At 36.7% G+C, this 24,151-nt stretch overlaps 1 protein-coding gene across 1 annotated transcript in view; it reads right to left on the bottom strand.

The window, feature by feature from the left end:
• VPS13A (vacuolar protein sorting 13 homolog A) overlaps positions 1-24,151 on the bottom strand; it is a 349,059-nt gene that overhangs the window by 142,383 nt on the left and 182,525 nt on the right. The window contains exons 35-39 of the mRNA XM_036739209.1: positions 12,130-12,274; positions 10,291-10,418; positions 9,193-9,362; positions 2,863-3,080; positions 1,974-2,206 (exon numbers count right to left, since the gene is read on the bottom strand). Coding sequence (XP_036595104.1) covers positions 1,974-2,206; positions 2,863-3,080; positions 9,193-9,362; positions 10,291-10,418; positions 12,130-12,274 — 894 coding nt within the window. The remainder of the gene's footprint in view (positions 1-1,973; positions 2,207-2,862; positions 3,081-9,192; positions 9,363-10,290; positions 10,419-12,129; positions 12,275-24,151) is intronic.

Here is a 24,151-nt window from a genome sequence, read left to right as displayed (position 1 = left end):
ATAAATAAGAAATAATGAATGCAGGGAGGGCATTAGAATTAAAAGAGTTGGGAAAGGCCTCCAACAGGAGATGGGATTTTAGTTGGAACTTAAAAAAGCTAAGGAACAAAGCAGGGAGAAATGAGGAGGAAGAGGATAACAAGAAAATATGCCTACAGCTAAAGAGAGGCAGCTTTTTGTTTGTGGAACAGATAGGAGACCAGTGTCATGAGATCAAAAAAACAAAACAAAACAAACATGCTGGGGAGTAAGGTGTAAAAAGCATGGAAAGGTTAGAGGGGACTGTTTGAATGCCAAACAGAGCAGTTTATATTTCCTCCTAGAGGCAAAAGGAAGCCACGGGGGTTTATTGAGCGAGGAGCGACATGGTTGGATCTGTCTTTGAGGAAAACCACTTTAGTGCATGAAGAGAGGATGAATGGTGAAGTGGAGAGAGACTGAAGGAAGGCAGACTCACCAGCAGACTATTATAATACTCCAGATACGAGGTGATGAGGCCCTGTGCCAGGGTAGCAGCAGTATCACAAGAGATAATATGGTATATTGGAGAAATGATGAAAAAGTGAAATCAACAGGGCTTGGCAACAGCTTAGACATAAGGGGTTATGAGACAGTGAAGAATCCAGGACAAACCCCAAGTTGTGAGCCTTAGAGACTGGGAGAATGGTGCACATTCTAAAGTAATAGAAAAGACAGGAGATGAGAAGGATATACGGGGAAAGATAGTGAGTCTGGTTTGGGGCATGTTGAGCTTAAGCTGCGTACTGGATATCCAGTTCAAGATTTCTGAAAAGCAGGTGGAGAGGGGAGACTGGAGGTAAGCAGAAAGGTGAAGACTAGAAATATAGATTTGAGAATCATCAGCACAGAGATGGTAATTAAATCTATAAGTGCTGAGGAAATGAACAAGTGAAGTCTTGGGGGAGAAGAGAAGAAAGCCAAGGAGAGAACCATGAGGGATACCTACAGTTGGAGAGTATGATTTGGATGAGGATCCAGGAAAGGAGACCAAGAAGCGGTGCTCAGATAGGTAGGAGAACCAGGAGAGTGAAATCCTGAAAACCTAAAGAGAAGGTACCATCAAGGTGGAAAGGATGACAAACAATGTCAAAGGCGACAGAGAAGTCAAGGTATATGAGGATTGAGAAAAGGTTGCTGGACGTGGCAACTGAGAGATCATTAATAACTTTGGAAAGAGTAGTTTCAGTGGAATGATAAGGTGAGAAGCCAGACTGAGTAAAAGCAGAGAAAGTGGATGCGTCTCTTGTAGACAGCCTTTTCAAGGAATTCAGCTCCTCTATAAATGGAGGCCAGGAAAAAAAGTATACAATTATTACAACCATGTAAAAGGGGAAAACAAAAATAAAACAGTTATAACTTAATGTTATAAAGTTGTAATGATCAAAATTGACTTGAAAGAAGAAATAAGAGAAGACATCTCTCCCTCCCTTCTGTGCAGTGTCAAGGGACCATGGGTATAGAAAACTACATACAATGTAAGACTTCTTTGATGTATGCTTGGCTTTGCTTGATGACTTTTCCTCACATTTCACTTATTCTTTGTTATAAATAACAGAAAGGTAGAGGAAAACATTGAAAAATATATGTTATGTAAAAGCAAAAATAGTTTATTTTATAAAATAGAAATGCAAATTAAAACAACCAAGGACGTTTGGTCAAGGAACAATGAACACTGTCCCTGAGAAGTTAAGAAAATGCATGTCCCTTCTCTTGAGGAGGAAGGGCATTAAGACTGTGGAATACTGGAAATCTTATCACATATGGTTGATGGGTTAGTTTGGCTAAGCTTCATTTTTTGCCTCCTTTTTTTGCTTTGTTGCAAGCAATAGCTCACTGGATAGGGAGGAAGGTACAATATATTTGGGAAAACTGTTGACGGAAAAACAAAAGAACACAATAAACATTTAAAAATAAATTAATCTGAACCGAGTTATTTAAAAGAGAACACTAACCGTAGTGACTTTGCCTTCTCTCTTTCCTGGAAGAAACGGACATGCTTTCACTTGGAGATCTTTAATTGCAGCAGTTATTGTTTCTGAAAGAGGTGTCCAGTTCCAACAGATTTCACACTGTGTTGTAAGTACTAATGATGGCGCATCATGTCTTGACAGATCAGCCACAAATACAATTTCAGGATTTTTAATCAAAGTATTCATTTCCCATTTCTCTTCCAGATAGAATTGTACTAAATAAAATAACATTTTAAGTATTAGTGTTAAAACTTGTGTACTAAAAAGGCTGGGTTGTACTGATATTTTATGTCTTTAAAATGAGTATGAGCCTTTACGTCTGCCATTCAAGGAACAAGCTAGCTAGATTTATGGAGGTTCATAACCAGGTTAACAGTATAAATGATAGCTGTTTTCCCCCAAAATTTCAAAGATCATCTAAGTCATTAATAATTTACTACCTTTATCAGCAAAGGGACTACACATACAGATAAAATCAGAAGTAGTAAAATCCTACAAAATTTTTATCTAAACCACCACACTAATGTTTCATGATTCCACAGTGAGTTTTGACTATAACACATGAACACTGTTATAGTAAAACTGAGATGTTTAGAGTAATCTTATAAGGAGTATATTTAAATTTTAGAAAGTATGTCTTGATGCATGTGCATTCACAAGCACACACACCCTAGTCTTTTAAAATGGCATAATTTACTTACCAATAAAAACCAACAAAACTAAATAAAAACTGCTTCTAAGATCATACAATGTTAAAATATGGAAAAACCATTGCAATCACATTTATGATTTCACCAAGAAAAAAAATCTTTTCTAACACTACAGCGAAATTAATTGTAAGGTGTCAGATCAGCACAAACTCTTAACTCACCTTCTTTTGAGGACCATGGTTGAACAGTAGTGGTCTCTATAACAATACCACTGTAATAGGCTGTAAGAAAGACATCTGCAACTGCCTTCAGGAATTGTATACTTGCACAGAGATACAACTCTTGTAAAATTACATCGATTACAATACCATCTTTATTTCTTTTGTATCTTAAATCCATCATATCCTTTCTTTCAAAGCCAACTGTAAGTCCAATCATTCTGAAAGGCATAAGGATTACATCATTTCTATATATATAAAGACAGGCCCAATATCTAACAAAGGATCACAGATTCAAAGACTTCCAAAATTTCATTAACTTTTTAACTATATAAAGAATCTAGTTAATGATAATGAATATTATGGAGATGTTTTGCTTACTTTAACAACAAAAGCATTAAATAGCACAATGCGACAGGGCAATGGAGACTGTCAGTCCCCTTGGAACTGTTGGTTTTTTAAAAAATATTTTGATAAAGACATTTCCATGTAACTGCTGTCCTCTATAACTTTATGTACTTTTATTGTATGCATTTTAAAAAAATCATTTTATGAAGGGATACAAAAGTTTAATGTGACAAAGAGGACCATGACACATGCAAAAAATGGGTTAAAAAAATCCTATTTCTCCTGAGATTATAGCATTAGCACTAGCAAATTTTAAAGAAATCTTTGATCTTTAAAGAAAAAGTTGTCTGAAGAAGGCAATGAGAAGACCATTTCCACTTTCTTGCGATTCTCACTACATAGTTTCCTTTTCATTAAAATATATTTCTATTTCTTAAATATTTCACAATTACATATCAAAGAATTTATAACATTAACTTCTTAGAAATACTGAGTTCCAAATTCCATTCCTACCTCCAGTCTTGCTCCCCCTCCATGAGAAGGCAAGCAATTTGATATTAATTATATCTGTGAAGTAATACAAAACCTATCCAATATGACCCATTTTGTGAAAGAAAAAAAAGATAAAGTTTTTTAAAAAGCATGCTTCAAAGTGCACTCAGAATTCACAAGTTCCCACTCTGGAGGTAGAGAGCATTCTTCTTTAATCCTGGGTCCTCGGATCATTTTATTGATCAGAGTAGCTAAGTCTTTTGTGGTCCCTCAGCCTTACAATATTGCTGCTACTGTGTGTATTGCTCTCCTGGTTCTGCTCACTTGACTTTGCATAAATTCATGTAAGTCTTCCCAGGTTTTTCTGAAACTATCCTGATTATATAACACAGTAGTGTTCTAATACAGTCAGATACCACAACTTGTCCAGTCATTCCCTGGTTGATAGGCTTTTCCTCAATTTTCAATTCTGTGCCACTACAAAAATGGCTGCTTATAAATATTTTTGTACAAATAAGCCCTTTCCCTTTCTCTTTGCCTTCTTTGGGATAAAGACCCGGTGGTAGTACTGCTGGGTGAAAAGGGAATGCACAGTTTTATAACCCTTTGGGATAGTTCCAAATTGTTCTTCAGAATGGTTGGACCAGTTCGCAACTCCACCATCAGCGCATTAGTGTCCCAATTTTCCCACATTCCCTCCAGGTTTTGTCATTTTTCTTTTTGGTCATGTTAGACAATGTGGTAGGTATGAGGTGGTATCTCAGAGTTGTTTTAATTTGCATCTCTCTAATCAGTAGTAACTTAGAGCATGTTTAATGTGACTATTGATAGCTCTGAGTTCTTCTGAGGACTACTTGTTCATATGCTTTGACCATCTATCAACTGGGGAATGGTTTGTATTTTTATAAATTTGGCTCCGTTCTCTATATATTTGAGAAACAACGCTTTCATCAGAGGAACCTGATGTAAATTTTTCTGAATTTCCCAATTCCCTTCTAATTTTGGCTGCATTAGTTTTGCTTTTGCAAAAGCTTCTACATTTCATTAATCAGAATTGCCCATTTGACTTCCCATGATCCTCTCTGTCTCTCGTTTGGCCATAAACTTTTCCCTTATCCACGTATCTGACAGGTAAATTTTTCCATGCTCCCCTAATTTGTTTACGGTATCAACCTTTATGTTTAAGTCCATTACCCATTTTGACCTTGTCTTGGTATATTGTGTGAGATGTTAGTCTATGCCTTGTTTCTTCCAAACTGCTTTCCATTTTTCTCAGTAATTTTGTCAAATGGTGAGTTCTTAATCTCTGAACCTTGGATCTTCAGGTTTGTCAAACACTGGATTACTATGGACTTTCACTCCTCTGTATTGTGCACCCAGTCTCTTACCAGATGGATGATTACCACTTTGTAACACAAGACTGAAATCTGGTAGTGCTAGATTGCCTTCTATCACATCTTTTTCATTGATTCCCTTCCCTTGTGTCCTTCCAGATGAATTCTGTTATTTTTTTCTAGCTCTGTGCAATAGTTCTTTGGTTGTTTGTTTGGAATGGCACTGTAATATTAATTAAGGTGGGACTTTTTTTTACTGTTTTCTCCTTTGGAGCACTTATTTAATCAAGTGCTCTTAATGAGTCCAGACTTTGTTTCTTTGATTAAATTAGGGGTCTTCAATGACTTCCCTGCCTCAAGGGAAAGCCTGGTTTGCATGGGTTTGAGTGACATGTTTGTGATGTCAGAGGCTTTTAGGTCACATGGGTTTGAGTTGCACATTGTGAGGCCCTTTGACACTGAAAAAGATATATAAACTGAGAGGTTGGCGTTCTCCCTTGGAGCTCTCAGTCACTGGAAGAGGGGTGTGGGATTCTGGGCAAGCCGTTGTAACTGCCCCCCCAGTTTTGCTAACCTAGACCCACTGGTTCTTTGGTAACTATGAACTGTGATTTGGTCTGCTTATATTGTCTCTGTTTCTAATTTCTTTGTATTCTTTTTGAAGTCCAAGGTGCCAGCTTTTCCTCTCAAACTAAGTGAATGGTATTTTTATGTTTAATTAAAGTGAGACTGTTAACCCTTTAAAGTTACTTTCCTTAGTAAAGCTGATCAAAGAACCAGTGTTAGCAGGCCCTTTGTGTGCTGGTTGTTGGGGCTTTTACACAGCCACAGTAGCTGCTAGCAAGATTGTTCCTACAGCCACTGAATAAATTAACTTGGTAGAATTGCCATTTTTATTATATTAGCTCAGCCTACTACCCATGAACAATTAATATTTCAATAGTTGTTTAGATCTGTCTTTATTTCTGTTAAGAATGTTTTATAATTGTGTTCACTTAGTCCCTGGATTCAACTTGGCAGGCAGATTTCCAAGTATTTCACATCATCTATAGTCATTTCAAATAGAATTTGTCTTTCTATCTCTTGCTACTGGGTTTCCTTGATTGTACAATGTAGAAATGACGATGATCTATGTGAGTCTATTTTATAACCTGTAACTGCTGAAGCTGTTCATTGTTTTCATTGATTTCTTAGCTGATTCCCTAGGTTTCTCTAAGTCATCATGTCATTTGCAAAGAGTGATGCTTCAGTTTCCTCGCTGCCTATTTTTATTCCTTCAATTGCTTTTTTTCTTATTGCTCTAGCTAGCATTTCTAGCACAATATTAAATAATAGTCGTGATAATGGGCATCCTAGTTTCACCTTCATCTTATTGGGAAGGCTAAAAGTTTATTTCCATTACAGATAATACTTGCGCTTGTTTTTAGATAGATACTATTTAACATTTTAAGAAGGACTTCACTGGTTTTAAATAATTTAGTTATAATATAATTCAGTATTTAATAAGAATGTGTTTTGTATTTTGTCATAAAAAATTGCTGCATCTTTTGACATAATCATATAATTTTTGTTGTTTTTGTTATTGGTATAATCAATTATGCTGATGGTTTTCCGAATGTTGAACCAGCCTTGCATTCCTGGTATAAATGCCATCTGGTCATAGTGTATAATCTTTGTGATATACTGCTGCAATTCCCTTGCTAGTACTTTATTTAAAGGTTTTGCATGGATATCCACAAAGAAAACAGTTTTCTTTCCTTATTTTTGCTCTTGATTTGGTGTCAAAGCCATTTGTGTGTCATAAAAGGGATTTGGTAGACTGTCTCCTTTAAATTATATTTCAAGTAGTTTATATAGTATTGGAATAGTTGTTCCTTAAATGTTTGGTAGAATTCCCTTGCAAATCCATCTATCCTGGGAATTCTTCCTAAGGAATTCACTGACGGCTTACTCAATTTCCTTCCTAACTCACCTGGCTCCAGTTCCTCCCCTCTCCAATTTGTCATCCACACAGCTGCTAATCTGATATTCCCAAAGGACACATCTCACAATGCTACTTCCCCTGGTGAAGATTTAGTGGCTTCTGCGGCTTGTAGAATAACATACAAACAGACCTTCATGAACAGGCTTCAGCTTAGCTTTAAAGATAATGAATTTTACTCTCCCTCATGTATTCCATGCATCACTCAAACTAGACTTCTTGTTTTTCCTCACTCATGACACTTCCATCTTCCAACCTCATACCTATTAACTGGCTATATCCTATGCCTAAAATTCTCCTTCCTCATCTACTTCTAACTTCTCTTAAATTTCAACTCCTACCTAATCTTACCTTATCCAAGAGCTTTTTTCCGACAATCCACAAAGCTATTACCTCCCCTCTGAGATGACCACCAATTTAATCTGTATATATGTAATGGCAAGCAAAGTGGGACCTTTTGTTGCCTTTTTTTTTTGGAGGGCTTCTCAGCACTAAGGCAATCAAGTGCCTTTGATTGAGTCTTGCCTTTGTTTGTAAGAAGGCCCACACCCTTTTGTTGTTAGGTCATGAGAGGTGTTAAGCCCTCCAGAGGTATGAAGGACCCTGACCCTGAAAAAGGCAATATATACTCTGAGGTTAGCATTTGGTTTGGGGCTCACTCATTGGAAGAGTGTTGGTGTGGAGACTCTGGGTGGCTGTTAAGGAGCTCCTTGGGTTTGAAAACCTAGATATTGGTGCCTCTCCCTCTCTCTGGTAACTATGTGTATATTGCTATGGTCAGACAAAAGCCTATCTATTGATTTGTGTTTATTTGCTCTGTCTATATAATTTCTGCTTGTAATTTCTGTTTGTATTTGCTCTGAAGTTCAGGGTGTTGGCTTTTCCCCCTGAACTAAGTGAATGATATACATATGTTTGATTAAAGTGAGATTGTAAACCCCTTAAAGTTGCTTTCCTTAGAAAAATGATCAAAGAACCTGTGCTGGCAGCCCTCCTGGGTGCTGGTGCTGGTCTAACACCTCCACAGCTGCTATAAGCAACACTGTTGTTACAATATATCTTATATGTACATAGTTGTTTCCATTTTGTCTCCCTGCTGGAAGGAAAGAAGTGAATAGAGGGCTGGACCTGGAGTCAGGAAGATTAATCTTCCTGAGTTCAAATCTAGCCTCAGACACTTACTAGCTGTGTCACCCTGGGCAAGTCACTTCATCCTGTCTGCCTCAGTTTCCTCATTTATAAAATGAGCTTGAGAAGGACAGGGAAAACCACAATAGCTTTGGCAAGAAAACCCCAAACGGGGTCATGATGGGTCAGACACAACTGAAATGACTGAACAACAACAAAGAGTCTTTTGCATTCTTTTTAATCCCAGTGTGTAGCACTGTGCCATGTACATGCTAAGAGTTTAATAAATGCTTGTTGACTTTATACAGATAATCATCCGTGTTCACAATACACTTCCTCTTCATTCTCACTTTAGAGACTCCTTAGCTTTTTTGTTTCTCCAGGGCTTAGTTCATTTGCCACTTCCTACAAAAGGTCTGTCATGATCCCCCTAATTATATGTTTCCCATAATCTTCTCCAAAGGTCTTCTGCCCAGGATTTTGTAATCTTTAGCAATGTAATCCTTCAGTTTTCTTCTGGTAATATCATCTATACCCATAGGACTAATAAGACAAAGAAATGGTAGTTCCTGTCATGATGAAAATTCTTTAGAGGCTCTCTACTGCATCTCATATACGTGATCTCAGAAGATAATAGACTACCATACGTCGCCTATCAATGTTTACCTAACATGACTTAATGAGAAAAAACTGAGGTACAGCTGAAAAGGAGCTGACTTAGGTATCAGAAAAACCTTGCTTACAACTGCTGCCTCTGATTATTTACTAGTTGTATCACTATGGAGTATAACCAACTTTCTTATCAGTTTTACCATGTGTAAAATAAGTATAAAAATATATGCAGAACCAATTGCCCAGGGCTGCTGTGGATATGAAATGAGATCATGTTTGAAATGCCTCCATATTTAAAATGATATAAAATGTTAATTATCGTTGCTGGCGGTATTATTTTGCAAGCTGATTTAGAAGTGACATTTTGATAACAATTTGTGATAGTAATAAATCAAGTATTCCTTAAGTATTAACTCAGAAAACTGTTACTATACATACTGTGGAGTTGCCTTCCGGATATGGCTCTGTTTATCTTCTAATATACAGTGTTTCAAGGAGAATGAAAAAAACACTGAGTCATCTGTAAACATTTTCCCAACACTTAAAATCTGTTCCAATTTAAACTCTGCAAGTTTCAAAAGAGGATCCCGAACATCTACGAAGGAAGTCTGTTTGGAAGAGAAATAAGCACAAATATTAACTTGCCTCCTCCTTCCCCCCCCCCACCAAAAAAACCCCACTGTAATGAAAGTAAGAGTTAAATATATGTTTGTTGAAATGGATGGGGAAAAAACATTAAAATTTAAAATTTATTCCACTGCAAATTATTGACTGGACTCTATTATATAAGAACCCAGGGCTTTCTGTGATTTAAGGAAATGCAAACATTAATATTAGATTATCAGAAATTTTTTGCCTACTAATAAAGAGAGCAATTAATCCAATTCAACAAAAACTGTAATAAAAATATGCTATATACAAGGCACTGTGCTAGGCACTGAAGATACAAAAATGGAAAAGGGAAAAAAATTCCAGTTTATATCCTAAACCTACTGGTATTTTCAGTTTTTCCCTAATGTAATAGCTCCTTGCATCTATCTATAAAACATACCTGGGTTTCCCCAGACCCATAAATATCCTTGCCTTGTTCCTTCTATCCCACTTCATGTGTCTTTGGTCTCCTTTAGTACTAAGCATCCTGAGTTGTATATACCCTTTTTAATGACACTGCTTTCTCAGAGGTCATCAGCGACCTCCTAATCATCAAATACGATAACCCTTTTTTCAGTTACCCTTTTTAACTTTGTTGTTTTTGACACAACTGACCACAATCTCTTCCCTCAGCTTTAGATACCACATTTCTAAATTTAACTGCTCCTTCTGCCTCCTTCACTCATTTCTCATCTATCTCTTGAAACATTAAATGAGGAGTTCAACCAAAGATCTATTCTTATCCTCCTCTCTCTTTTCTATATTCTCTCCCTTAGTAATTTCATATATTCATACACTTTTTTCATCACTGGTCTAAAATATGATATAAAAACCATGCCACTGAACGGAAACACTGATATAATTCTACCTGCTTCGGGTACTTACATTTTTAGGATCCGGGCCGTACAGAGTTAAAGTCACATAGTCAGTTCTGAAATTGAGGTTTAATGTAGTCTTAATACGTGGTACAGGTGAGTGCATTTCCACCACTGCTGCTGTCACTAAAGTTGTCCCTTAGAGAAATTGGAGGCATTGAAAAACATGAGCATTAAGATAGCAGAAAAGCACTTTTAAAAAAAAGTTTTAGCTTTGAAAGTAATTTTAGCAGACGAGAACGTAAAATAATGACAAAACTTCATCAATCAAAAATACCAGAGAAAATGGTTAGAAAAAAAAAGGTTTGATTTCACTAGCATTCGTTATTACTTAATATTTTTATTATAACATGCACCAATATGGGAGTCAGCTGGAAAATTTTCTCTCTCCATACACACACACACACACACACACACGTATGCATGTAGACACATACACGTATAAAATGCATAATTTGTCATAAATGTACTGGTAGAAGAATCTTTGCTGATTAATCAAAGCTTAAAATAAAATCATATAATAACCCTTGCTTGTCTTGCAACAAAGGCCCATCTTTTTCATCCATCTAGTAAGGCAGTCAAACAACCTGGGTTCAAGTGCTGTCTGACACATACTATTTTTTTTACCTGGAGCAAGTCACCTGAGGCAATTCTCTTTATAAGATATGTAGGTTGAGAAATTCCTTGTAGCTCCTCACACCAATAAAATCCCAAATTCATATAAAAAAAGTATTCTTCCAAGTATTCATCATCTACAAAGCAAGATGCTTGTATAGTCTACAAATCTTTGCTCTCTTTCATTGTTAACCCTTATTTTATAGCTGAGAAAACAGATGCCTAGAGATGTTAAGTTAGTTGCCCAAGGGTAGTAAGTAGAAAAGCCAGAATTTTAACTTGGGTCCTCTGATTTTAGACCAAGTACACTTTCAACTGTACTACCTCTTTAAATAAAAAACAAGGACCAAATACCATTCTGATCAGAAAATCTATACAACAAAAGCTGTTCCTTTGGTTTTTTTTTTAATAAATTTTCCTGTCCTTCTCTATTTTGATCTTGAAGCCAAACAGAGAATTTGATATCTGACCTCGGAGACAAGAGGGAGCCAATGGAGTTTACTGAGGTAGGTGGTAGTGATGGTGATATAGTCAAACCTGAGCTTCAGGAAGAATACTTTGGCAGCTGAATGAAGGACGTACTGAAGGAGGATGAGACTTGAGACAAGGGGACCAATCTGAAGGTTGTAACAATAGTCAAGGTATGAGGTGATGAAGACCCATACGTGGATAATGGAAGTGTGTCAGGAGAGAAGTGCACAAGAGAGATGTAACAAATATAAAATCAATAGGTGTTGGCACCAGATTGGATATGGGAGGTGAGGGAGAGTTAGGAGTTAAGGCTGATACCTAGGTTACAAACCTGTGAGACTGGGGCAGAGGAGGGGAGGATGGTGGTGCACTAATAGGGAAGTTTGGTAGAGAAGAGGGTTTGGGAGGAGAAAAAATGAGTTCAGTTTTAGACATACTGAGTCAAGATGCCTAATGGATATCCAGTTTGAGATGTGCAATACAGCTGCAGATGTGAGACAAAGTCAGCTGAGAGGAGATAAATAGATTTGCGAATCATCATAGAAGGGAAAAAAAAGCAAAAGGTTAACAAGAAAGAGAGCTGTGTCAATACTTGACTTTTATTTATAATAAAAAATGGCAATGCAATATTTATACCAGATAATCCTCAGCAGATATGCAAGTATTAACAAATTAGTTCTTGCTCACATTTTCTCAAAATACTAAAACTAATGAATACTAACACACATGATTCTGTACTATTTCTTAAAGTTAAAAAACATACCTCCCGAAAGGCGATGAGTCGTTAGATCACTAACAATACTAGACTCTTCCACGACTGGAGGTAGTGAAGGATGAGTATCTTCGATCCATATATTTTCATACAACATTTTAACTATCATAGTTAAGTCTTCTTGACTTAGAATAAGCTGTTCAAAGTAAGCAGAAAATATAAAATTCTCATTTTGATACATCAATATTAAAAGTATTATTAGCATCCAGTTGTCCTCTACAACAGATTTCGAAAATTAATGAGCATATACCAACTAGACTTTTATGTTTCCAAATGGTCACACGACCTACATTAAATTTTTAATTATGGAATATATCGTTTCCATAAGGATGTTCAAATCTTACAAAAATTATTTACAGAAATATTTAAATATATTCTAAAACTAAAAGCTATTTTTAAAAATCGTATTTTTGTACACTCATTGTCACTTAATACAAAAATTTAACATGGAACATAGCATATTATGAATGATTTAATTATGATTTCTTGGAATAATATGTGAGGTACTCTGGGCTGATAAATGATTAATCAATAATTCCAACTATATATATATATATATATATATATATGTGTATATATATATATATATACACACACACACACACACATATATATGAAACAGTGAATTAAAACCTAGTCTGTATTAATGAAATTAATCATTGTAGTAATTTTATATTAACAGAATAATCTAATATTGTAATAATAGTTGAAAACTGATCTTATATTACTGAATCAAGCAAAAATGAAGCTGGAATGTAAAGTCAATGAAAGATTTGAGTTTGTGGAGAAAGAAAATTCAGCTTTCAATCAATCTGCAGATATCTAGGTTCGAATTCCAGCTGACACTTAACAATTACATATTCTTGAATAATTCCTGTAACTACTCTGTGTCTCCATTTCCACATCTGAACAATGAGGATATACATACCACACTGTTGGGGGTAAAACCCTTTGAATACCTCTAAATATTATGTATAGGCAACAAGGTGGTCCTGTGGAAAAACAATCTTCCTGGTTTGAGATCTGGCCTCAGAAACTTAATAGTTGTGTGATCCTGGAATGTCACTTAACCCTATTTGCCTCAGTTCCTAATCTGTTAAAAGAGCTGGAGAAGGAAATGGCAAACCATTCCATGAAGTTTACTAAGAAAATCCCAAATGGAATCATGAAGAGTTGGACATGACTGAATACCAACAAAAAAATGTTTTGCAAATATTAAGTTTTTGCTATTATCACACTCATATAAGGAGGTCAGGATCTACTAGTTGTCAAAGGAAGATAATGCAAGAGGGATCCAAGAAAATTGATCGTTAAAAATGGGGAATTTAAATGTTTCAGAAAGAAGATAGCACTATTTAACAGGAAGAAAAGAAAAAGAAAAAACTTCAGAAGCTTAGGTTAGCTGCTAGCATGTTGAACAACGTAGAAATGGGCTCATTAGAGGATTATTCTATAAACTACTTAAAATGCTGAGTGTCTTACAAATCCTATTGTCCTTTAAAACTACAAGTGAAGCTGGGTCCGTGAGTGTGTTCATTAATTACAGCAACCATGAGATATGCTAAAATTCATGAAAGTATATAAGTTAGAGAATAAGAACGTGTGTGTGTGTGTGTGTGTGTGTGTAATGGAGCAGAAAGCTTCATGGGTTTACAGGGAACTTAATTTTGTAGGGTCTCTGAAATTTCTGAAAAATCAGAGACATTGAAAGAGATGACCTCTAATGTCCCTTTCAGTTCTAAAATTTAAAATCCAATAACATAATTAATTGATCAAAATATTTTCAAGGACAATTCTGAATCTATAAGCAATTGTCCTAAATGTTCCCATTCCCTAATCTCATAATTACATACGTTAATAAATGCAATAATTATAGAGACAATGTATTGGCAACATCTAACTACATTACCATATACATTTTTTCAAACTCACAGGGATTTAAATGCATTTATATAAGATCTTGAGATTTATAAATATCAGTTTTTTATCTCTGTCTCCCCTTTTCCTCTTTCTTCACTTGCTCTATATACACATATAAAGTCAAATAAAAAATAATTTGTTTTCAGCTTAGAGAAAAATTTAGTCAAAAACAAAACGAATTATTTGGATTTCTTTTTTCTTGGGAGGTGGGAATGCGGAGTGCAGCTAGACTTGTCAATAAATTAATATGTTCTAGTGATCTTTAAAAATTTTTATTTTTTCCCAATTACATATAAAAAACAATTTTTAACATTCATTTTTTAAAATTTTGAGTTCCAAATTATCTCTCTCTTCCCCATCTCTCTCACCCTTGTTGAGAAGGGAAGCGATTTGATATAGATTATTCAGGCACCGTTGGGCAAAACAAAACATGTTTCCATATTAGTCATGTTGTAAAAGAAAACACAAACCAAAAACAAAACAACAACAAAAAAAAAAATCAAAGAATTTTTAAAAAAAGCAAAAAGGCAAGTTGGCTTTGACCTGCAGTCAGACTCCATGAGTTCTTTCATCATAAGTCTTTCAGAATTGTCTCGGATCACAGTAATGCTGAAGCTAAGTCATTCATAGCTGATCATCATGTTACTGTGTAGAATGTTCTCCTGGTTCTACTACCTTCACTTTGTATATGCTCATGTAAGTCTTTACAGGTTTTTCTGAAAACCCCCTTCTCATCATTTCTTATAACATAAGAGTATTCCAGCACAATCATATACCACAATTTGTTGGAGGGATAGGCATCCCTTCAATTTCCAATTCTTTGCCACCACAAAAGGAGCCACTATAAATATTCTTGTACACAGAGGTCCTTCTCCTTTTTTATTTTTCAAATCTCTTTGGGATACAGACCTAGTAGTAGTATTGTTGAGTCAAAAGGTACACGTTTTATAGTCCTTTGGGCATAGCTCCAAATTGTTCTCCAGAATGGTTGAATCAGTTACAATTCTATCAGTAGCACTTTAGTGTCTCAGTTTTCCCACATCCCCTCCAATGTTTGTCACTTTCCTGTTCTATCATATTAGCCAATCTGAAAGGTGTGAGGTGGTAACTCAGAATTATTTTAATCTGCATTTCTCAAATAAATGGTAACAACATATTTTTATGTGATCATAGATACCTTTGATTTCTTCTTCTGAAAACTGCCTATTTGTATCCTTTGATCATTTAGCAATAGGAAAATGACTTGTATTCTTATAAAGTTGACTCAGTTCTCTACATCTCTGAGAAATGAGGTCTTATCAGAGAAACTTCCTGTAAAAATTTTTTTCTACAATTAAGATTACTATTTCTCTCCACCCTATTTCCCCCATTTATCCTTCTCTCACTCCCCTTCCACCCCATCTCTCCTCAAAAGTATTCTGCTTCAGCCCACCACCTCCTCCAATCCACTCTCCCTTTTACCAGCCTTCCCACTTCAACTCTTACCCCATTCCCTTTCTATTTTTCTGTAGGGTAAGACAGATTTCCATACCCAACTGAATGTGTAAGTTATTCCTTTCTTGGAGACAATTCCAATGAGATTAAGGTTTAAGTGTTGTCCATCCCCACCTCTCCATCTTCCCCTTCGCTGTAAAAAGCTCTTTGTGGGCCTCTTTTGTGAGAGATAATTTACCCCATTCTCACTCTTCCCTGGACTATAAGGAAAGCAAACAGCCACAGAATTGATGCTTTTAAATTGTGGTGCAAGGGAAGACTTTTGAGGGTCTTAATAGGAGACAAAGAAAACACCAATATGAAAGTACAGTTACAAAGAATCATCTGTGCTTCAAATAGCTATGAATCACCCATCAAACTCTATACATACAAAATGGCACTCACTGTTTCCCCACCAGAAAAAAAAAACCTGTTACCTTCTAAATTTTGTGTTTCTGTAAATGATAACTACACTGTATACACTTTACAAATATTATATTGTAATTATAGTCAATCTTCAACTGTCCCAGGGGCAACATTCTTAGAAAACGGTACAAAGGTAAAAATACATGAATATTCATACAATAAATCTACAGGATATAGGGGATAATGTATCTGGGGACACCAAAAACAGTAGACTTTCACTAGATTGTTGAAACTACAGATTTCTGCATAGAATTCTTTATGTCAAAACATTAATTCTGACAACATCCACTTTCCCGAACACAGTTAATATAAAATAAACCATAAAATGCAGGCATTCAAGACTAGATTAGGAGGGACAGTGGCTGGTGATGTCAGAAAAACCCAAAGGTAAAAAAGGGAAATAGGCAATACCTGACATCTCTAGTCTCCTTTTTGCTAAGTGGTTGAACTGCTCCCCAAAGAAAACCACATGCCTTGGGGGGAATCCCCCACTCCTAGGAAACTCTGCCTAATCAACCATATATGCTGCTTCTCCAAAAGCTTGGAAGCCCAACAGCACTGAGGCAGGGTGACCACCATCACACAAACTTAGACACTTTTCCATTTTGTCAATTCCCTCAATGCCCACCTGAGAGGCTACTTTAGCACCGTGTGGAGCAGATTCACAAACACTTATGAAAATTTCCCTCCTTTTTATAGGTACAAACTTGAGCACTGCATCTCTCATTTCTTTTCTCTATCGAGAAAACAGCTGCAAATGTGAAAATGAGGCTCCTAACAAAATCATGCTAATTGCTGAAGTCATAAATGTTAACGACTGACTATACATAATGACATAATTAAAACAAGTAGCTTTAATGAATAAAGTTGAAGTAATGTAATCCTTAAAAGAAACATTCCAGGTTAGTGGTGTTAGTATTTCCATTTTAAAGACAAAAAAACTGAGGCCACCTTGGATAAGATGACTTGCAGACGTCACATAAGAATCAGAAGCCAAACTGGAACCCTGGCTGACTGACTTCAGGCCACATCTTGTGCACTACACTACCATGAACCTCTCTAAAGGACACATATTGGGGCGGAGGAGGAGGAGGAAAAGAAGCACTTAGCCTAGTTCTACCAACATTTTTCTCCATGCAACTTTAAAATAATGCCTCAGATTGAAGTCCAGAGTTACAGAGCCAACAAACTATCATCGTGAAAGTCTTTTCAAGCCTAAGACAACTTAGGAGACTGTAAGATGTGATACATGCCAGAAAGAGACCCCAACATAAACTTGAAGTTAAAAAAAAAATAGGGTAGACAAATGAGTAAAGAAGGGAAAATGATCCTGACTATAAAAGATTGCTAAGGTAATAGGGAAGATGAAGACATAAATTCAAAAGAAGACAATCAAGTCAAAACAGTTACAAGTAAAACCTCAAATGAAAAAAAAATGTGAAATGAACATAAGCAAAACAAGAATTCCTAGAAAAGCAAAAAATTATTTCAGAATCAAATAAGAATGGTAGAGGAAAAATGGAAAGAAATGGAAAAAAAAGAAAATTATGAAAAAACAATTAATAGCTAGGTCAAAGATGCATGAAAAAAATGAAGAAAATAACACCTTAAAAACAGAATTGGCCAAAGATAAAAAGAGGTACAAGAAATCAACAATGAAAATAACTGCTTCAAGAGCAAAAAGAGACAAACAGAAAAAAGGGGTATAAAGCTCAATGATGAAAATAATTTCTCAAGAATTAGAATTGGGCAAGTGTAAATAAATAAGACACGAGACATCCAAAAAATTTAAGCATAGTCAAAAAATTTAAAAAAAATTGAAATTTGAAATATCTCACTGGAAAGGCAAATGACCCGAGAAATAGATCAAGGTAATTTAAGAATTATTCTTCTTGTTTAATCATTTTAGTCCTGTTGACTCTTCATAAACCCACATGGAGTTTCCTTAGCATAAATGTGGTTTGCCATTTCTTTCCCCAGCTCATTTTACAAACAAGGAAACTGAGGCAAACAGGATGAAGTGACTCGCCCAGAGTCACACAACTAATTAGTGTCTGGGGCTGGATTTGAACTCAGGAAGACTCATCTTCCTAACGACAGGCCCAGCACTCCATTCACCAAGGTATCTAATTGTCTCCTGATAATTACTAGAGGGCCTAAAAGCTAGGATTAAAAAAAAAAAAAAGGAGTCCAGTTGTCATATTACAAAAACTTATCAAGGAAAACTACCCCATATGCTAGAACCAGTGAGTAAAGTAGAAATCTAAAAAATTCTGGGGTCACAAACTGAAAAAGATACCAAAGTGAACTCTCAGGAATATTACAGGGAAATTTCAGAGCTCCCAGGTAAAAAAGAAAATACTTCACGCAGACAGAAAGAAACAATTCAAATACTGTGGCACTACAGTCAGGATCACAGAAGGTTTGGCAGCTACCACATCAAATGAATAGAAGGCTTGGAACATGATATTACAGAACAAAAGAAATAGAATTAAAACCAAGAATACCTTCTCCAGCAAAACTCGAGTTATAATCCATTGGGGAAAAATGGACATTTCAGTGTTCCTGAAAATCTGACTTTCAAATGAAAGACTCAAGAGAAGCACAAAAAGGTAAACAGGAGATTATTCCACTTCCAGGAGCTAAGACGACTGAGTAAGTAAGTCTCTCTTACTCTCCCTTATTGACCTCTGAGAGCCCAAAAATATCACAATGGGAAAAACTGAGTCAGCAGAAAGACAGGTACAGCAGTCTTACAGCCCAAGAAGCTTGAGGGATTAATGAGAAAGGCCCCTCTTGCTCTGGAAGAGGGGGAGCAGTAGAGGATGGAAGGCACACATGGAAGGCAGCAACAAACCACACCTCAAAAAACTAAGAGGAGATCCCGAGCTCCAGGATGGTGGAGCAGGCAAGAGCCAACACCAAGACACCTCAAGTGTCTCAGCATAGGCAGGGAAATCAATAGACACTACCTCAGAAACCAACACTTCCACTGGCATTCCTCAGCAATGAAATCTCCCAGTGCTTCAGCACAACTCCAGGAAGCACAGGTCCAGGCTGGCAGATAACCTCTACCAGCCACACTGGAGTACAAGGCCCAGGGGAAAAGGTGTCCTCCAAGGGCCAGACTTCCCACCTCCACCTCAAAAGCTCAGATATGGCTGATCCCAGCTCAGCACCAGGTAAGCTGCCAGATGCCTACAGCCTCCAGCTGCCAGCACCTGAGGCCGCAGCACAGAAAGGCAGTGACCAGGTACCAGGTTCCAAGCACGAGAAGCCTGGATCAGTGTCCCCTGTTCTGTAGCAGGAGAGCTCAATTTTTAAAGTCAGAATATAGGCAAACACTATGAGCAAAAAGCAGAAACAGACAATGACAAATAAAAAGGATAATTCTATCAACTTAATTCATTTGTTCAGTGTTATACCAACCAGACAATCAAAAAACTACTGCACAGAGTAAGAAAAAAATAACAGAATTCATCTGGAAGGACACAAGGGAAGGGAATCAATGAAAAAGATGTGATAGAAGGCAATCTAGCACTACCAGATTTCAATCTTGTGTTACAAAGTGGTAATCATCCGTCTGGTAAGAGACTGGGTGCACAATACAGAGGAGTGAAAGTCCATAGTAATCAAGTGTTTGACAAACCTGAAGATCCAAGGTTCAGAGATTAAGAACTCACCATTTGACAAAATTACTGAGAAAAATGGAAAGCAGTTTGGAAGAAACAAGGCATAGACTAACATCTCACACAATATACCAAGACAAGGTCAAAATGGGTAATGGACTTAAACATAAAGGTTGATACCGTAAACAAATTAGGGGAGCATGGAAAAATTTACCTGTCAGATACGTGGATAAGGGAAAAGTTTATGGCCAAACGAGAGACAGAGAGGATCATGGGAAGTCAAATGGGCAATTCTGATTAATGAAATGTAGAAGCTTTTGCAAAAGCAAAACTAATGCAGCCAAAATTAGAAGGGAATTGGGAAATTCAGAAAAATTTACATCAGGTTCCTCTGATGAAAGCGTTGTTTCTCAAATATATAGAGAACGGAGCCAAATTTATAAAAATACAAACCATTCCCCAGTTGATAGATGGTCAAAGCATATGAACAAGTAGTCCTCAGAAGAACTCAGAGCTATCAATAGTCACATTAAACATGCTCTAAGTTACTACTGATTAGAGAGATGCAAATTAAAACAACTCTGAGATACCACCTCATACCTACCACATTGTCTAACATGACCAAAAAGAAAAATGACAAAACCTGGAGGGAATGTGGGAAAATTGGGACACTAATGCGCTGATGGTGGAGTTGCGAACTGGTCCAACCATTCTGAAGAACAATTTGGAACTATCCCAAAGGGTTATAAAACTGTGCATTCCCTTTTCACCCAGCAGTACTACCACCGGGTCTTTATCCCAAAGAAGGCAAAGAGAAAGGGAAAGGGCTTATTTGTACAAAAATATTTATAAGCAGCCATTTTTGTAGTGGCACAGAATTGAAAATTGAGGAAAAGCCTATCAACCAGGGAATGACTGGACAAGTTGTGGTATCTGACTGTATTAGAACACTACTGTGTTATATAATCAGGATAGTTTCAGAAAAACCTGGGAAGACTTACATGAATTTATGCAAAGTCAAGTGAGCAGAACCAGGAGAGCAATACACACAGTAGCAGCAATATTGTAAGGCTGAGGGACCACAAAAGACTTAGCTACTCTGATCAATAAAATGATCCGAGGACCCAGGATTAAAGAAGAATGCTCTCTACCTCCAGAGTGGGAACAATTTCAAAGGACCCACATTTAAAAATGTTCTCTACCTTCAGAAAAAAGAGACCTGATCAAGTCTGAGTATAGACTGAAGGATACTTTTTTTAACTTTATTTTTCTTGGGAGTTTTATGTGTGTCTTTTTTTTTTTTAACATTTTTAATATGGAAATTCACATTACTTTAAAAAAGATAGGTATGAATTCAACTTGTAGTATGACCTGATGGAAGTGTGGAGGGAAAGAAAACAAAGTTTTGGTTGGCTGAATAAGAGAAATTGAGCAGAAATAGTGTAAAGTATAGTTGGGTGGCAATACTGTGGGGGACACTGAGCATCATGCTAAAGGACACAGCAGGTCCAAGCCACTGAGTACAATGAAAAATGACGCAATCAGAACTGTGCTTCAGGAAGATGACTGAACCATGGTTCATCAGATGGATCAGAAGAAGGATGCAATGGTAGCAAGAAGATCAGCTAATGACGTTACTGCAAGAAGAAAGAACAATGACAAAGTAAGATAGGAGACTAAGACGGCAACGACATGATTAGATATGCAATGTCACAACCTGGAGGTGGATGAATAATGTGACACAATAACTGTGGTATTAGATTTAAATTTAAGGTTAATATGGACCTTCTGGTTGAAGACATTTAGCAGATAATAAGAAATACGGGTTCCAGAAATTGTTTGGTTAAGAACTCCTATGGGAAGAACTCTTAACCAAATGATAAATATAATCACAAAAGAGAAAATTCATGAAAACTAAAAAGGTTTTACAGAAAGTCAACTCAACTACGAAAAGAAGCTAACTCAGAAAAATATTTGCATCAAAGATCTCTGAAAAGGGTCTGATAGCCAAGCTACATAAGAATTAACACAAAACCAAGAACTACCTCCAACAGATATGTAACCAAAGCATATGAACCAACTGTTGTTAAAAGAAAAATTACAAATTACTAACACAAGAAATATTGCTCCAAATCAGTGTCGATAAGAAAAATGAAAATCAAAACAACCCCAAGGTCTCTCGTAAAACACAACCAGTAAACTGGCAAAGATGACATATAACTAAAATAGTAACAGTAGAATATCTCTAACTAAAATGATAACAGTGGAATATCTCTGAGCAGACATATGCACTATTACACATTTAGTAGAGCCACGCATTGGTATAATCATTCTAGAAAGCAATTTTAAATTATGATATAAAATGGGGTTTTTACCCAAAGATCCTACTGCTAAGAGAGGTCAAAGACAGGAAAAAAAAACCATGTATTCCAAAATATTCATAGCAATACTTTTCAAAGAAGCAAATGACTTAAAGTAAATTTCCAATGACTAGGTAATGGCTAAACAAGTTGAGATACACAGCATCAAAAAAATCATAGATATCATTTTGGTCTTATAACTAATATTTTATTTAAAATTTTTTCCATTAATGTTTAATTTGGCTATTTCTCTATAGGTTTTTTTCCTGTTTTGGTCCCCTGGTTTATGTATCAAGACCATATGTGTCTCATAAATAGAATTTTTTTAAGAAGATGGTGGCTGGAAAGCAGGGACTCATTTAAGCTCTCCCTGAAATCCCTCAAAACTCCTGTAAAAAATGGCTCTGAAAAAATCCTAGAGCCATGGAAGCAGGTCTCCAGCCCAGGACGGCCTGGATGGTTGGTGGGAAGTGTCTATCACACGGTGCTGTGAGCAGAGCCCAGCCAAGTATGGGCCGTGCCAGGACCAACCAGACCACGAGTAGGGTGGCACAGGCCTAAGGGCCATGAATCACTCAGCTGTGGCAGTCACAAGAATTCTCAACCCACAAATGCCAAAGACAAGTGAGTAGGTTAGTGGGAAAACTGCTGGATCTGGGTGAGACAAGTACAGGGTCTGGCCCCAGCCCAGGGGGCGGTGGCAGTAGCAGGAAGGAATCAAGCAGAGGAATCAGAGAGGGAGTGCAGGGAGCACTTTGCTGGCACAAAGGCAGGGTTCTCTTGCTTTGCCCTGACTGGATCTGGGTCACAGACCTGGTTGGTGGTTCTTGGGGGAGGAGGAGCTCTGGTGTGGCAGACCTTGCGGAGACGGTGGAGTAGAAGTAACTCTGAAAACAGCAGCACAAGGCCCCTAAAGCTTGGGACAAAGTACTCTTTACTCTACAATTAGTTATGCCCTGAGAAAACGCTCAAGGGTCAAGTATTTGGCTGGGAACATGAACAGGAAGCGTAAAAGGACTCAGATTATGGAATCTTTTTTTGGTGACAAAGAAGATCAAAATATACAGCCAGAAGAAATCAAAATAGTCAAAGAGCCTACATCAAAAGCCTCCAAGAAAAATACGAATTGGACCCAGGCCATCAAAGAGCTCAAAAAGAATGTGGAAAAGCAAGTAAGAGAAGTAGAGGAAAAAATGGGAAGAGAGATGAGAGTGATGCAAGAAAATCATTAAAAACAAGTCAACGACTTGCTAAAGGAGACCCAAAAAAATACTGAAGAAAATAACACCTTAAAAAAAGGACTAACCCAAATGGCAAAAGAGCTCCAAAAAGCCAATGAGGAGAAGAATGCCTTAAAAGGTAGAATTAGCCAAATGGAAAAGGTGGTCCACGGAAAAAGGAAGAGACACTGAAGTAAATACTACCTTAAAAATTAGAATGGAGCAAGTGGAAGCTAGAGACTGTATGAGAAATCAAGAAATTATAAAATAGAAGCAAAGGAATGAAAAAATGGAAGACAATGTGAAATATCTCATTGGAAAAACCACTGACCTGGAAAACAGATCCAGGAGAGAGAATTTAAAAATTACTGGACTAACTGAAAGCCATGAACAAAAAAAGAACCTAGACAGCATCTTTCTAGAAATTATCAAGGAAAACTGCCCTGATATTCTAGAACCAGAGGGTAAAATAGAAATTGAAAGAATCCACTGATCACCTCTTGAAAAAGATCCCAAAAAGAAAACTACTAGGAATGTTGTAGCAAAATTCCAGAGTTCCCAGGTCAAGGAGAAAATATTGCAAGCAACCAGAAAGAAACAACGTAAGTACCATGGAAACACAATCAGGATAACACAAGACCTAGCAGGTTCTACATTAAGGGATCAAAGGGCTTGGAATATGATATTCTGGAGGTCAAAGGAGCTAGGATTAACAGCAAGAACCACCTCCCCAGCAAAATTGAGTATAACACTCCAGGGTAAAATATGGACTTTCAATAAAATAGAGTACTTTCAAGCTTTCCTGATGAAAAGACTAGAGCTGAATAGAAATTTGACTTTCAAATACAAGAATCAAGAGAAGCATGAAAAGGTAAACAAGAAAGAGAAATCATAAGGGCCTTATTAAAGTTGAACTGTTTACATTCTTACACAGAGAGATGATGTCTGTAATTCATAAGGCCGTTCTCAGTATTAAGGTCATTGA

The sequence above is a fragment of the Trichosurus vulpecula genome, chromosome 9 (assembly GCF_011100635.1).
Source record: "Trichosurus vulpecula isolate mTriVul1 chromosome 9, mTriVul1.pri, whole genome shotgun sequence".
Classification (NCBI taxonomy): Eukaryota; Metazoa; Chordata; class Mammalia; order Diprotodontia; family Phalangeridae; genus Trichosurus; species Trichosurus vulpecula.
Note: the sequence above shows the minus strand (reverse complement) of the source record. Positions and strands in the feature narration are given on the sequence as shown.